Consider the following 15,002-nt stretch of genomic DNA (forward strand, 5'->3'; position numbering starts at 1 on the left):
TCGCCAGCCTTGTCCGTTGGCCAACTACCCATTTCTAAGGGACAGGTCCTTCCCGGGCCCACCTTGCTAGCAAATCGATACTTTGTCTCTAAGTCGTGTTTCGTCTCTTTTCCATATTTTCCTGTTTTGTCACAGTATAATTCCCCAACACACAGTCTCTCAATCCCCCATTTGTGTTCTTTCCCGTTACTTTTTTTGTCCGTCCCATATTCTTTTTCAGGCAGGCGATATGCACCGATTGGAAACTTCACTCTTTGGGCATTTCGACGTGCTGTTATTTTCCGTGATCAAATTCGCATTTCAAATATCGCTCCAACCTGCTCTTGCTCGACTCTTTCGTAATTTTAATCCCCCGTCCACCTTCGATGACTGGCCTAGATATACACACTCCGTTGCGATGCTTCATTGCACGCCTGCTCATTGTCGGATGAACCTCCTCCTGACCGACTGCAGTTCATTAATGAACATTGAAGGAAGCTGACGTTATCCGACCTCACGCATCCATTCATTACGCGTTCTTAACGCAAAGTACCGATTGTTCTGCCTGCAGAACTAAAGACCCCCATCAGAGGCTGATTATTCTTTAGTCTACTGTCTAATGTTCTCATGAGAAACCTTGCTTTCACTGTTGTCTTAAAGACCAACATCGAGGCTTGTGTGTCACTTTCTTGACTAAAGAGCCCTTAAGAGACATTAGTCTATTGGCATCAAGGGCCTTAACTAATACTGGTCCGTTGTCTAAAGATGTCATCAGATGATTGGACTCTGTGCATTAATTCAAGACCACATCAGGTGTGGGGAATGTGACAAAATAAGCACTCGGATGATTACGCCTCCTTCACTGATCTGTCTTTCCGTGTAAAACAATGAAAGTATGTTATACACATCCCATCAGAGACACGGCCTTCTGGGAGTGCATCATTTCAGCAGCATTGCTTCAACACAAGAAAACACTGAAACCGTTTCGACATTGAGTGTCTCATCAGAAGCATCAGGCTTGCTTGAACCAAGTTGGTGAAACTAACAGATATTTACAGGCAAAATCCGGGCAGTTATGTCAGTATTTTTTACAAAAGCTTCATGAGTATCATCGTGACGGCAACAGCAAACACTAAAAAACACCCATTACAGCCGTAGTTTGCACGTTTTTGTTTCAGTCGCTGCAGGATATAAATGTCAGGCGAAAGACGGCAACGGCGATGAGTTTTCTTGTTTATAAGAGTGGGGGCGGTGGAGGGGGAGAAGTAATCTACATGGTGAGCTGTTCTTCATGCACAACGAATCACGCATTACGGCCGGAACGCCGAAGCAGAGCGGGCACGCTGAGCTCGCGAGCCCTGAATTAACCGCACTGCCCATTACAATAGCCGTAATGCAAGGACAGCGATGGGATCGTCTCCGCTTCTGTCCCCCCTGCACTACGGCTCGCTGTAGAACCCCCCCCCCCCCCAGCAGTGCGACTCACGACCTCCCTCTCCTCTCTGTACCAAAGCAAGGGCCGGGATCGTCACTGGCAGGAGTCATTTATCCACCGCATCCTCCAGATCTCTCTCCGCTCCTGTCCTCCTGCTGCACTACATCTCACCGAAGAACGGACCCCAGCATGAATCACAGCCTCCCGTTCCTCTCTGCACCAAGGACCCGGACCGTCACTGCCAGGCGTCGTTTCTCCGCGGCATCCTCTGTATCTCTCTCCGCTCCTGTCCCCCTGCTGCACTACAGCTCCGCGAATAGCTTTTCCCAGCATGAATTCACAGCCTCTCGCTGCTGTCTGCACCATGGACCAGGATCGTCATTGCCAGGCGTCGTTTCTCCGCGGCATCCTCCCTATCCCCATGTTCCCCATGTCTCGATTGACAAAGGGCTGTACACGTGTTACAATTAATGGGTTCACATGACCCCTGCAGTGACGAGTGGCCAATGTAAAAATAAATTATTTAAACACGAATCAAATTCTGGATCACGGTAATTCCTTGGATCGCTGGCCGTGGGGACTGATGTACAATTCAGTACAACACAATTTGGATTTGCATATCATCTTAATTGTGACTGCATCTCACTGTACACAGACAGTCTACATAAATAGTGGGCAGGTTTTAATTTGTAGCGAGAGGGCCAGAGGACAAGGAGGGTCTTGAGCCTACAGTCAAATGGGAGCAGGCAGTCAACAGCACAGATGGCTAAGGAAGGGAGTTCAGACCATGGTAGGAGTAGCAGAGGAGGATGAGTGGAGTGGTTACACCCTCGTGTACACACACCAGACCCTCCGCACACACAAATTAGATACCGCCTGCATGCACTTCACACTGCCAGATGCCACCATCTCTCTGGTTGTTTTGTTGTCATCTCCCACCCATTCCATCCAGCCCAAGCCAAGCCATTCTCTTTACCACCGATTTTTGTCCCGATTTTGCTGTGTTGGAGTCACGTCACGTGAGACGAAGAGCCCATTCGTAGCACCCGCGGGGGAGCAGCTCCCACCCTCCCTGTTTGAGAACGGCCCGCAGAAGTTGGTACCACAGAGCTACCTGCGAGATCCCTTCAAGTGACTTCTTGTCGTCCACGCAAGGAGGGGGCAGCGCTTTCCCACCCGCCCTGCCACCGGGAGTAAATGTCCTTTATATCAGCGGTCCCCAAACTTTTTGGCACCAGGGACCGGTTTCGTGGAAGACGATTTTTTCACGGACCGGGGAGGGTGGGGGGTTTCATCATTGGGTCTTTGCCCCTTTTCAAAGAAGCTCTCCAGCGACGTTTTTTTTTTACTCATTTTGGCTACTAGGGGTTAGAGCTTGTGGTCCTTATCAACACTGTGACTGTGACAAGTGCGCAGTGCGGGAAAGAGGCGCGGACGGAAGTGGCAAATAAAATAATGGGCGGGCCACGCGCAGACTCACCGCTCAACTCCTGCTGTGCGGCCCGGTTCCTAACAGGCCATGGACCGGTACCGGTCCGCGGCCCGGGGGTTGGGGACCCCTGCTTTATATGACAGTCAAACTGATATTTTACGTATCAGAGCTGTACATTTAACCAAATCAGGTGCAGACCCAAATGTAATGGAATTTTAGTTTTTTTTCTGCGCAGTCAATTGCTAACGGGGCTGAAGACAATCATCTCACGACACTCGAGAACCCGATTTAATGTCGCGCGGCAGAACCCCTGGATTCAAACGCGCGATCTCAGTGGCGCCAGCTCCTCAGCGCTGCTCCGACCTCAGAGCCACCTCATCAGCAATGCCATTCTTGGCGGCAGAAAAGGCTGGGGCAGCAGCGAGGGCCTCTCCTCCTGTATCGTCAATGTGACGGCTGTGTTTTTTTCCATCCTCCTACCCTCCCCCACCACTTCTACTCGCCCCCCCCCCGCTCCCAATGAGCCCACAAGGCCATTACCATCTGTATGAGTCATAATTAGGAGTCGGGGTCAAAAGCGACACGGTTAGGATCGCGCCGAAGCTTTTGTTGGGATTAAATAAGAATCCGTCAAATCCCCCCTTGAGAGGCAGGTGACTGCTCTTAAGAAAGCGTTGCGGTGCAGCGCGATGAATCACGGTAATGCGCTCTGTTTAGGGCGTTCATTGGCTTCCGCTCCCATAAACCGCTTGCGAGTGGGCGCGTGCCTTCGTAACGTGAAGCTCGCTTATTAATTCCCATCGGGAGGGTGAGCGCCAGCGTTGTTGTGCGCTGCGCGTGTGTCTGTTTGGCAAGAGTTATAATAGCGGTTCGGGCATTGCGGTTATGAGCTCGGCAAACCCGAGTTCGATTCCCGCTCACGGCCAATATCAGTGACTATTTATCTGAACTGGTCCAGGGCTTCCCCTAGGTCGACTCAGCCTCAAATGCGTACCATGTGCGATGTGTAAAACATCGCCACGAGGGAAACAAAGGTGGCCGGGCCTGGTGCTGGCCACCCACCCCCTCGTGTACCGTGCCACCGTTCATAGGTACTCGCAAACAGCACTTGCCCCAACAGCCTGTGTAGGCTGTCTGGGGGATCTTTGTCTTTGTGTGCCTGTGTGTGCACGTGCGTGTCGGCTGGAGATTATTAGCCCCTTTGGTAGGGCCCGGATGTGTCAATTTAACGTAACGAATCGTGGCAGTATTTTAAATATGGGCACTGGAGCGGCGGGATATGGAATTGGCATGTGATTTGTTAAAGTGCAGTTTTATAGTGAGGTGACCTGCTCGTGCAGATGCGAAGGTAAAGCACAATACATTACCGGCAATAACACACGAATGGGTGACCTCGTTATAGATTCCAGAAAAACGTCCTCATGCTCAAAACGAGTGACATGCAGCGCTGAACTCTGCATGTTAATCCCACGTCGGCGGTGGACATTCCACGCATTTCTGATAGATCGCCAGGTCGGTCAGTCCCGTCTCGAGGAGTGCATTCCCGTCACACGTGGTGCCTGTCCCACCCGGCCCCAAGAGGGTATGACGGCGATGCCGACGGCAGCGACGACGGCGGCGGTGGTGAGAAGCCGATGCCGGGTTGGCCCCGATTGGGATTTGAGCTCACAATGCCTCGTGGGTGGGGGCACGTCCCCCCCACCCACCCACCAGAGGTCGCAAACGGGTTTTGATTCCTTACCCGTACCCGGCCGCACCAGGGTCGCAAACGGGTACCCGTACCCGTACCCGGCTGTACCCGTACCCTACCCGTACCCGGCCGGGTACGGGTAGGGTACGGGTAAGGGTACCTGATTGCGACCTCTGGGATGAAGCCATGTTGCAGGCGCGGGTGGGTTGATTCTAGGAACTTGAATTGTGAGAAGAGACAAGACGTTGGGAAATGAGTGACAAACGGTTACTCACCAGTGACTCACGGTCTACCCGTACCCGTACTCGGCCGCACCAGGGTCGCAAACGGGTACCCGTACCCGTACTCGGCCGGGTACGGGTAGCAGGGTATCGGGTAGGGTACGGGTATCGGGTACCCGGTTGCGACCTCTGCCACCCACCCAACAACCCCTGCCGAGCGCAACCAAATTGCACAGCGTCCCAGGGTCCGTGAGACCTTGGACTTGTTCGTGAAATAACAAAGATGCGATTCGAGCAACGTTCAATTCACCGGCGCACACGACGATGTCCCTACGCCTCCAATGTTCGTGGGTTTTTGAAAAGAAAAAACCACTGGCACAGACTTTGTTCGGCTCGGTACAGAACAGGTTGTTTTCGCGTTCAACGGTAAACGTTTCGTCGAGGGGAACAAGTTTGTCAGCGTGGCACACGAGCAAGTGATGGATCCCGGAGTGATTTACGCTAAATGAATGAGCTTTGTGTTGCTGTTGATAACGCGCTCCCTTGCGCCGCCGCTGTTACGGTCCCATGCGCCCGATGCCAAATCTCTGCCGCCCTTTGGCTTCCTGGGTTTTTTTTGTTGATGCGGCGACTTTTATTTTTTTTTGGCATCGGTGCGTCTGGTGCATGTTGCCGCATTCGTACGTACATCTTATCGCCGTCACTCCTGTGCCCAATGCTCGCTTGATGTTCCTCTGTATTACTCCATGCGTGGGGGGGGGGGGGTCTTTCCCCCACCCTCTGATTGTTCCTAAATGGTGAGATTCGGGGTGTGTGAAACTCAGTGTGTGTTTTTTTTTCACGCGACTTGCGAACACGCGCACAACACACGCAACACCTGTTTGCTCGTAGATAAGGAGGTCTAATTTTGTGTATTGGCAGACAACCAGCTTAACGCTGATGGTTTTGTGGGAAAACAGACTAATCGGTAGCAGGCTCCGCAGGAAATGCATCCGAATTGCTCTGCGGTTTATCACGAGAGCCGAAATCTTGGCCTTCTTGAAAAATGCCTTGACATTGCCTCTCTTGCTAAACCCGAGCTGTTTACGACTGCACAGAGAGGATGCCCGCCAGTCTTAGAGCAGCCTGCTCCACCTCATTACCCTCTTTCCCCTTCCTCCGCCTTGCGTGCAACAGTAAAAACACACCGTTATCCGACCTATTACCCACTCGTCCTCTCACTCTAGAGGTTTGTTTGGGGTTAGACCGCGTGAATATGAATGTGTTGGGAAAAACCCGCCCACCGCCCGACACACAGCCAATTAGTGAGGTTGTCTTCTTGGTTCTTTCGGTAAAGTCACGTAGAAGGGAAATAATAAAATAATAAAAATAAAACATAATACAATAATTCTCACGACGTTTCTCTCATTCAGACGCTGTTTTTCCGACAGACCTGTTCTTCACCTGAGGACGGCTGCTTGCATTGTGGCCGAAACGTCGTGAGAATTATTTTATTATGTTTTATTTTTATTATGTTTTATTTTTATTATTTTATTATTTCCCTTCTACGTGACTTTACCGAAAGAACCAAGAAGATGAATCCCTGCAGTCACGAAAGCTTTAAATCGAAATAGTGAGGTTGTCACATAAAGAGAACGTGGCCAATCCGTTACTAGTTCAGCACACCGGTGTGTTGGAGAGTAAACCCACAACATTTACAATTTGAGTAAATGTTGTGTATTTACTCTCCAACACACCGGTGTGCTGTACTAGTCACAAATTGGCCACGTTCTGTTTACGTGACAAACCTTACTAATTGGCTGTGTCGGGTGGTGGCGAGTTTAACGACACATATTTACACGATCTAACCCCCAGCAACCTCTATTATGGATGATATTGGTCGCGAAAGCCCAACCCGTGTTAAACTCGTCTTCCCGTTTGTGCCGCTGTGCCGACCTGCAGGTTGTCATATTGTCCGCGCGTCCGTTCTTTCCTCTCGTCCGCATTCGTACGAGGTCAAACGGACGAAGCCGGGCGTCGCAAAAACTGTGTCTCTGAAGTTGTGGAATGTTCATCTTGTTATTCTGTGCTTAGTTTGCTGTCTCTCCCTCCGCACCTCCCATGAGCATGGTTGGTTCGGTACGGTGTGAAAACAAATTTTAACGTACATACATATCTGCACTTTCGTGTGGATAAAGGGTATCCTGGAGTTGTGGATGGGGGTGTCTACTACCTCGCCTGGTATACACGAGGTTGTGGGTACGATCCCGACCCTAAGCCTTGTTGTATATTCGGAGTTTGCATGTTCTCCCTGTGGTCGCATGGATCTTTCTCCGGGTCCACAGGTTTTTCCCTCCAACATGCGCGTGTGGAGTATTTGGCTGCTATAAATTTCCACGCGATAAGTCACTCCGCTATGGCTGTCATTTGTGGCCAGGTTCGACCCGACCGGCGTGCTTCACCCGTCCTACAAATCCACACACAGTCCAAGCTCCCCGCCCTTGTGTGTTGTGTCGTCCCCCCCCTTCACGCACGTGCCCGCCCGCCCGTCAGAGCCAGCGGGAGGAGCGCGCCCGGCGTCTGCGCGACCTGCGCGTGGTGGAGGCCTACCGCGAGCGGCTCAGGCCCGAGAGCATTGCCAACGCGCTCGTGCGGGCGCTGACCACGCGGCACGCGCTGCACGCCGCGCCCGGCACCGCCGAGTTCTTCGAGTTCCCGCTGCGCAACCCCCACTCCACCCCCCAGACGGTCGACGTGCAGAGCACCGACCCTGAGCTCAGGTGAGTTGATGCCTGCCACAGAGGGCTTACAGGTCCCTTCGTCGTCTTGCATCATCACCATCCCCCGCCCCACCCAGCTCCCGCCCCACTCCCGCGCCTACCTGAGTGACTTTGACCGTGCAAATTTGTGGCCACTCGTTCAGTCACTGCACCTCCGCCCTCTGGAATTCACTCTTCTCTTCGGCGCACCTCCTCCCCCCCCCACCTCTCCCCCCCCCCCCACCTCTCCCCCCCCCCACCTCTTCTCTCTTCTTTCCCCTCCTCCCTCCTCCTCACTTCCCCTCATCACATCACTTCTTGGAACTCATCTATTTGATGGCCGTGCCTGCTGACCTCCTTAGTTATCCCGTTCCCCCGTGCTCGGTGTGCAATGCGAACGCTCCCAACTGTGCGGCAGTCCCGAGACGTGCGGTCGTCTGATTTAGCCCACTGCGAATGAAAAGTTGTTGTCGGCAGGGAGAAGTTGTTGTCGGCAGGGTGGATGAGGAGAGCCGGGTGAGTTCCCGGGAATCAAGCCGTGCGAACTGACGGTACCGTTTGCGGCACTCGTGGAGCGTTTACTGCCTCGCTTTGTTTGGCCCGGCTCTCCCTTGCGAAGAGACCAAGTCTCAATGGGATGTTAAAGACATACTCTTTGGTTCTTTCGGTTAAGTCAGGTAGGTATAAAATAAAATAAACTTTTTTTATAATAAAAAAAAAAATTAAACCACGACGTTTCGGAAGCAACACAAGCTTCCGTCAGCAGGTGGGAAAACCACAGCAAGAAATAGTGGACAAGAGCCGTTCATAGCAAGATATTATACACGGAAGAGGGGGGTGGGGAGGAGCCAGGGAGGAGAAGCAAGGGGGCGGGCGGGGGGTGCGGGGTGATGGTGGGAGAGGTGTGAAGGTACAACATTTCCAACGAGTGGACTGAGGATGTTAAAGATCTGCGGGAAAGTCCTTTGTCAATCAGCAGCTGGGTCGAGGCCTCTGCTCGCCATATCAGAGGGATGTTTGACTGTACTTTGCCGAGCTGGACAGTGCTGATTGGTGAAGGGGTTGAACTCCATGACCCATTCAGATATTACGGGCCATTGATTGTTAGCCGCGGGTGTGGAATCGAACGCGGGCCAGGTGCCTTGGAAGAGGTGGGGAGTTACCCGCACTTTATCCCACCACATTTGTGGTATGTACATATTTTTCTGCTGGGCGTACAGAGGTGGTGAGGTTTCAGAAACGTGCCGTTGATTCCTTATTTTGACACGTGCAAAATATGGATCCGTTAACATTGTTAAATTAATCAGCACGTTGGTATTCGCAAATTAAATACTGTACAAGCTCATCATCAGCAGAAGCAGAATTTCCTATTTATGACGAACAAATCCATTTGAGGCTTATCTGTTTTCGAAAAAAATATATATTTTATTCAAACGCTTCCACTCAAGGTCACGCCAAAACAGAGGCCCGCCGCAGTATTGCCTCCGATTTTCATGTCATTCTCGTGGTATCGTTTTTCTTGATCTTGCTTTTTTGTTCGTATGCACATTGCCAATTTATCCCAACACTTCCTGCTTTCCTTTGTTTTTTTTTCACTCCTGTGAGATGGGACAAAGAAAAGCTGCAAGCTAACAGCAGATAAGCCAAGCACGTGACAGTTTTCCTTTTTAAAAAAATATCCGTATCGTACACCTGATTTTAATTTGTAAAATCTTTTTTTGTATTTCCATCCCCATCCCCACCCAATTGTAACTTCATTGGCATAATCATCGTCATCATCAGCCTTGTTAAATCCATTTGTGGATGAAGGCCTCCCGAAAGCCTGCTGCCACTTCTCACAATCTTGCGATCTAACAATCCATCCAGCTCCTGCACGTGAACCGATCTCATCGCTCCATCTCCTCAGTAGGCATCCTCTTGGATGCGTTCCATTCCTTGACTTGCCTGCAGGATGGGCTGCCACGGTGGCGAGATGTTAACTACCTCGCCTAGTATACAGGAGGTTGTGAGTTCAAACTTGACCCTAACTCCTCTTGTATATTTGGAGCTTGCGTGTTCTGCCCGTGGTCGTGTAGATTTTTCTCTGGGTCCTCCAGTTTTACCCTCCACATTTAGAATCAACATGCATTTAGTGTATTTGCCTGATATACATTTCCACATGATAAGCCACTTTGTTGTTGAGCTTTCATTTGTGGCCAGGTCACTTCTGAATAAGAGTTATATAGGTTACCTGGTTATATTAAATATTGTTTAGTTTTGGTTTAGGATGGTAGAGGGCAGGTTGTCTCAACGATTAAAGGGCCACACTTTCAGTTCCGTTTGAGCTGGTGGTCTGGATAAGGCTGAGAGCTTTTGTTCAGACAATGCTTGCACACCTTTGCGTGCTGCTAAATCCATTGGAGTGGCACACAGAGGTTGGTGACAGAGGGGAAAACCTGATGCCGATTTCTGGGATATCGTAACAGCGGTGCTTGGATGATGGGTTGTGACTGCAACCAAAGGGTGCCATGGCCAAAGTGTGGCAGGCCTCAGCAGCAATGGCTAATGATGACCTCTTGATCTCCAACTGTTTTTTTTCTTTCAAGTAACCATCTCAAAGGTGCCAAGTAAGCTATGGCTCGGCATATGCACCGTCGGCAACGTCATGGCGGACTTGTGGCGATTTAGAGGGATGAATTTCATTAAAAGGATTTTTATAAGTGTTCGTTGTTTCATCGACCTAGCTCAAACTTCCGCCTCATGATTATCCTTTCACAATGGATGATATTAATGAAAACAAATAGTGTCCACTGCCTTTTTTATGCGGAGTAAAATACCTTCACGGCCACTGTGTTTGCGCTGTGGGGTTGTCACGAGCTTTTTAAGCCAAAGATAAAGCACATGACGCTTCCTGAGATACAGTGGAAACTCAACGACTCGAAGAGGCAAAGCAAGACGGCCTATACGGGAATACTAAAAACTAGTGGGAGAAGTGCATGCATGCAGCCAGCCTGCCTGGCTGCCTTGTTATAAACCGCACACCCTTAAAAGTAGCTCTCCGATATGACACGAGGGCCCCCTGGTGCCCGCACGTCGCATGGCTTAATAATCGTTGCATCAAACGTAACCCCTTCAGTAGAGTTGTCATTTCCTTACTGGCCTTCACATACCTTTTCCCCACTCCAACGTCAGTGCTGCAGGCCAATGCAGCTTTATCATTTTTATGAATGGCAGTCAAGTTTACCCGGTGAAACGTTAACTACCTCGCCTGGGGGAGTGGTCAGCACCAGGTTCGGCTGCCTTTGTCTCCCTGGAGGCAATGCTTACACACCGTACAGGCACACATTTGAGGCTGAGTCAACCTAGGGGAGGCCCGGGACCAGTTCAGATAATCGCCACCGGCGTTGGCCATGAGCGGGAGTCGAATTCGTGTCGCCGGGTTTGTAGCGAAGCACGCTAGCCGCTACACTACCGCTCCCCCACCCCCCCCGACACACACACGCGCATGCTCGCACAGTTACCCCCAACTGTGCACGACCCACAACGGCGACCGTGCCCGACCCCTGTTTGCCGTCGCAGGGTGATCGTGGACGTCGAGGAGTGGCGCCACTTCAAGCGGCTGACGCGCAAGACCACGCCGCTGGAGGAGGGGCTGTTCGACGTGGCCGGCGGCGACGAGCTGAGCCCGCAGCTCTTCCTGAGGCCTCGTGAGACGGTGCTCGTGCCCTTCAAGTACCAGAGCTTCGAGGCGGAGCGTGGCGGCGACGCACCGCAGGTTCTCCCGACGCAGACACGCCGGGCGCGTGCGCTCGCCCGGACTCTCGGGCGAGCGGGTTCGGTCATCGCCCGCACCCGCGCGCAGCTTACAATTCGCTTCCCGGTCACAAAAATTGTTTGGCCGCTGCCGGGAGCGATCAACACGTTCGTCAATAATGCGGCGGCTTTGAAAGGGAACATGTATAAGAGGAGACTTTTTGGGCAACGGCTCTTCTTGATAGCACGTCAATAGAGAGTCCAGAGAGATGGAGTGGACGGTAAGAGTTGGAGACTGCACTTTACACCATGGGATCTGAATAATAATAATGATATTTTAAGGTATTTCATCATGACCAGTTTTTATATTGGCATATGAAAAGTTACACAATTAGCAGCGATTGAGTAACAGACAAGACTCTGCAATAATCAATTGTGTATTACTGCATGAACTCATGTGTATTAAAAATATTATAAAGTAAAATGATAAAAATGTTGCTGGTACATTGCATTGTGGCTGGCCCTGTTTCAGTGAACAAACCCAACATTTGCATAATTCACATAATCCACTTAGTGATGCATTCCTGGGCCTAATTATCACGGAAAAAGTTTAGAGAGACTCTCAATCAATGGTAGGCTTAATAATGAGTTGTGATTATTAAGAACCAACCGACTGCCTCTCACATCTCAAGATTTTTTAAAGGTAAAGGTGCCACACTGAAAAGTCTCCCTCATGCCCCTGCTGGCAGAATGCGCCTCCTGCTACGACACTTGGCCTCCTCTTCTGCAGTGGCCAAATGCGGTGGGCATACCCATACTTTACCCCACCACACGTGGCCTACCGATCAAAGAACTGTGGTGGCATTTATAATTCTTGGTGCCACAGAGACAGGTGAATTTAAGGAACTTTGCCCATTGTTTCAACTGCCACATCAAAAAAACTCAAGGAACCGGTGACCTGGATTTGCAAGTCCATCGTGGTAGCTGTTACACCAAATCACCTGGATCTTGTAAAATCTCCAGTGCTTAGAAGAGTTAAGCCTGGATAATTAGGTTGTGGGGGCTACGTGGCAGGCATCAGAGGGCATTGTAAAATACATCGGCTTACTGTAGTTCTATTTTTTCACATTAATCCTTCCCACTTTAAACCCCCACTGGTCAGCATGAGGAAGTGTGGTCAAATAATCCCCATGAACTGCACGATGTGGATAGGCCCTCATCCGGCAGTGGATTGACAGAGGGATGTACATACACATGGGGAGATAGTAAGTTGGTTAACCGATGACCAGGATTTGACCTCCAACATTAGTGCCACCTGGACAAATATGTTATGAATTAAAAATGTTAAGTCATTTTATTCCCTCGTGTGCATTCTTACAAACCCAAGTAAAATGTCGCTCAGCGAAACATTTTCTAAGATTTTTCTCACGTGAAATCGAATCGAACGTGCTTGTTTTATTCACTGGCCATTCGTGGTGAGGCGGAGACCGTGAAATAAGCCGCACTAGAAGCCCCGATATAATCACGGGTGGCTGGCTGGTTTTCATCCCAGGATCGCGCCAATGTGGGCTGAGTGTCCTGACATCGCCATTACGCTGCCCTCGAGCCACCAATCCTCCTAATGTTGCAATTAAATGCATCGGACACGCAGATGTAGGTTGTCCATTACGGCCGGGTTTGCTCCATTTGACGAAATCTGCCGCTGCTGTAATTGCACCCTGGCTAATCGTGGCTATTGACCAGAAAGCCAGACCTAAGAGCCACGTTTACATACTTTGGTCACGTGGAGGACTCAACCAAACACAATTCTTCAGAGTCAATACTAAAGATACCTTCTTGTGTGAAATCCATCAGGGTCACACTATGAATAGACTGACCCCTGCCATGAGAATGCGGAATTTACACTGCCGACTCCGGCAACCGAAAAGGCATGAGCACTGCCCCCCTCTATCGCTTAGCTCGAGCAGGAGCACTCTCCAAAAATGTTCGTCCCCAAAAGGAACGGGATGTTTCTTCGCAAAGAACCACGATGAGTGATTGAAAGGTCCCAAGGCCTGACACACGAAGCAATGAGTGACCTTGATGAATCTCTGATGTTTCCCCACGTGGTCCCCTTGAAGTGTTAACGTCTATCAGTGTTCCACGGCTTTAATTCCCCACAACACTGAATAACTTTTTGTCTCGCCTTGCTAACCACTCGTTCACATCTTCTTGGTTCTTTCGGTAAAGTCACGTAGAAGGGAAATAATAAAATAATAAAAATTAACATACTAAAATAATTCTCACGACGTTTCGGCCACAACGCAAGCATTTATTATTTCCCTTCTACGTGAATTTACCGAAAGAACCAAGAAGATGAATCCGTGCAGTCATGAAAGCTTTAAATCACTCGTTCACAGTGCGTGTCGTTTCATTGTCACGAGAAAAATAATTAACTAGAAACACATCTTATTGTGCTTATTCACTCGGGAAAGCCTCAAGACTTTATTTTTTTAAAGTTTTCTCAGTCGGGGGGGGTGATGTTGTTACAATGTGTACTCCCAATTGAATAGTTTGCAGGAAATCTTTTCAGCATCTCTACGTCTGTTTTTTTGGCCCGTTCCGAGTTATATTGTGTGGGAGTTTATTTTTAAGCGATGGGAGGAAACCGAAGAACCCAGAGGGAACCCAGGCACAACACAAACTCCATGCAGAAAGGCACCTGAGTCGGGAATTGAACCCAAGGCGCTTCTTGCTGCGAGACATGAGTGTCACCAATGCAGCATTACCCACATTTTTTAAATGTATTAACTTATTTTTTCACGTTTCATCTAACACTTAGGGGGAAAGTAGATCAGGGATTTGTTGTTTAATGTTGATTCGTGAACTCGAAATACATACATCGAGTTTCATGTTTACTCGTGTATATGGCTTGTTTTATTCATATGTGTTGTATGTAATCAGACCATGTCTTCACAATTGCCACCAGAGGTACATCCGTTATGCGCAATGATTTAAAAAAATATTTCATTCTTCAATTGAATCGTGACCCCGGTTTGTGATTTAGTCATCATGCCACTTTTAAGTACTGCTTTAAGTTGTCACTCTTTCATTGGAGCTTTTGTCAGAGCACCTTCATCTAGACAGCTGATCTCTGATGGAGTGGCTATAAAATAGACTAACAGACCGGTCTCTGATGAGATGACCATACAATAGACTAACAAACCATTCTCTGATTGGAATACAAACAACAGATGATTGCTCTTTTGTTGACAGGGTCCCGAGGACCCCAGCAGACCGTGGGTTGCCGCGATGACTTCCCAGCAGCAGGCGTCCGCACGGCGGGGAAAGGAAATCAAGGTACGGCGGTGGCCATATGGGCGTTGAGTGATTCGCGAACTCCCGAGCGAAGCTCCTCGATGGAGAATGCCCAATAATTTGGCAGGCGGACCGAGCGCGATACTCACATGTGCCCGAGCTTTTCACATTATATTTCTCTCCCATCCAAAAGCACCAATACTGACGCTGAGTGTCGTACAAACTTTCCCAAGGGGTCGGCCGTTTACAACTTCTTTACAACTGCCAATCAGACCGGCCACTTGGCTCGATCCAGAGTGATCTCTCTCTTCAGTTTATCGTGAGTCTCGTCACTCAATCTTTATTGGTGGTCTTCTTTGGCTTACGCTCCTCTGTGACCACCTTAGAGCTCCTTTCTTTGCCTTTCTCAAATGATGCCCCCACCACCTCTGTCTTGGTGCCACGAACCAGTTCCCAGCATTTAGCTCACAACCTGATT

General features: G+C 49.8%; 1 protein-coding gene across 2 annotated transcripts in view; it reads left to right on the plus strand.

Moving 5' to 3' along the window:
* Positions 1–15,002, plus strand: part of NPHP4 (nephrocystin 4) — a 277,215-nt gene that overhangs the window by 205,880 nt on the left and 56,333 nt on the right. For both annotated transcript variants that reach the window (XM_061567973.1, XM_061567974.1), the window contains 3 exons: positions 7,290–7,516; positions 11,054–11,249; positions 14,483–14,566. In XM_061567973.1, coding sequence (XP_061423957.1) covers positions 7,290–7,516; positions 11,054–11,249; positions 14,483–14,566 — 507 coding nt within the window. The remainder of the gene's footprint in view (positions 1–7,289; positions 7,517–11,053; positions 11,250–14,482; positions 14,567–15,002) is intronic.

This window comes from Lethenteron reissneri, chromosome 40 (genome assembly GCF_015708825.2).
Source record: "Lethenteron reissneri isolate LAM-NWPU_2019-01 chromosome 40, ASM1570882v1, whole genome shotgun sequence".
NCBI lineage: Eukaryota > Metazoa > Chordata > Hyperoartia > Petromyzontiformes > Petromyzontidae > Lethenteron > Lethenteron reissneri.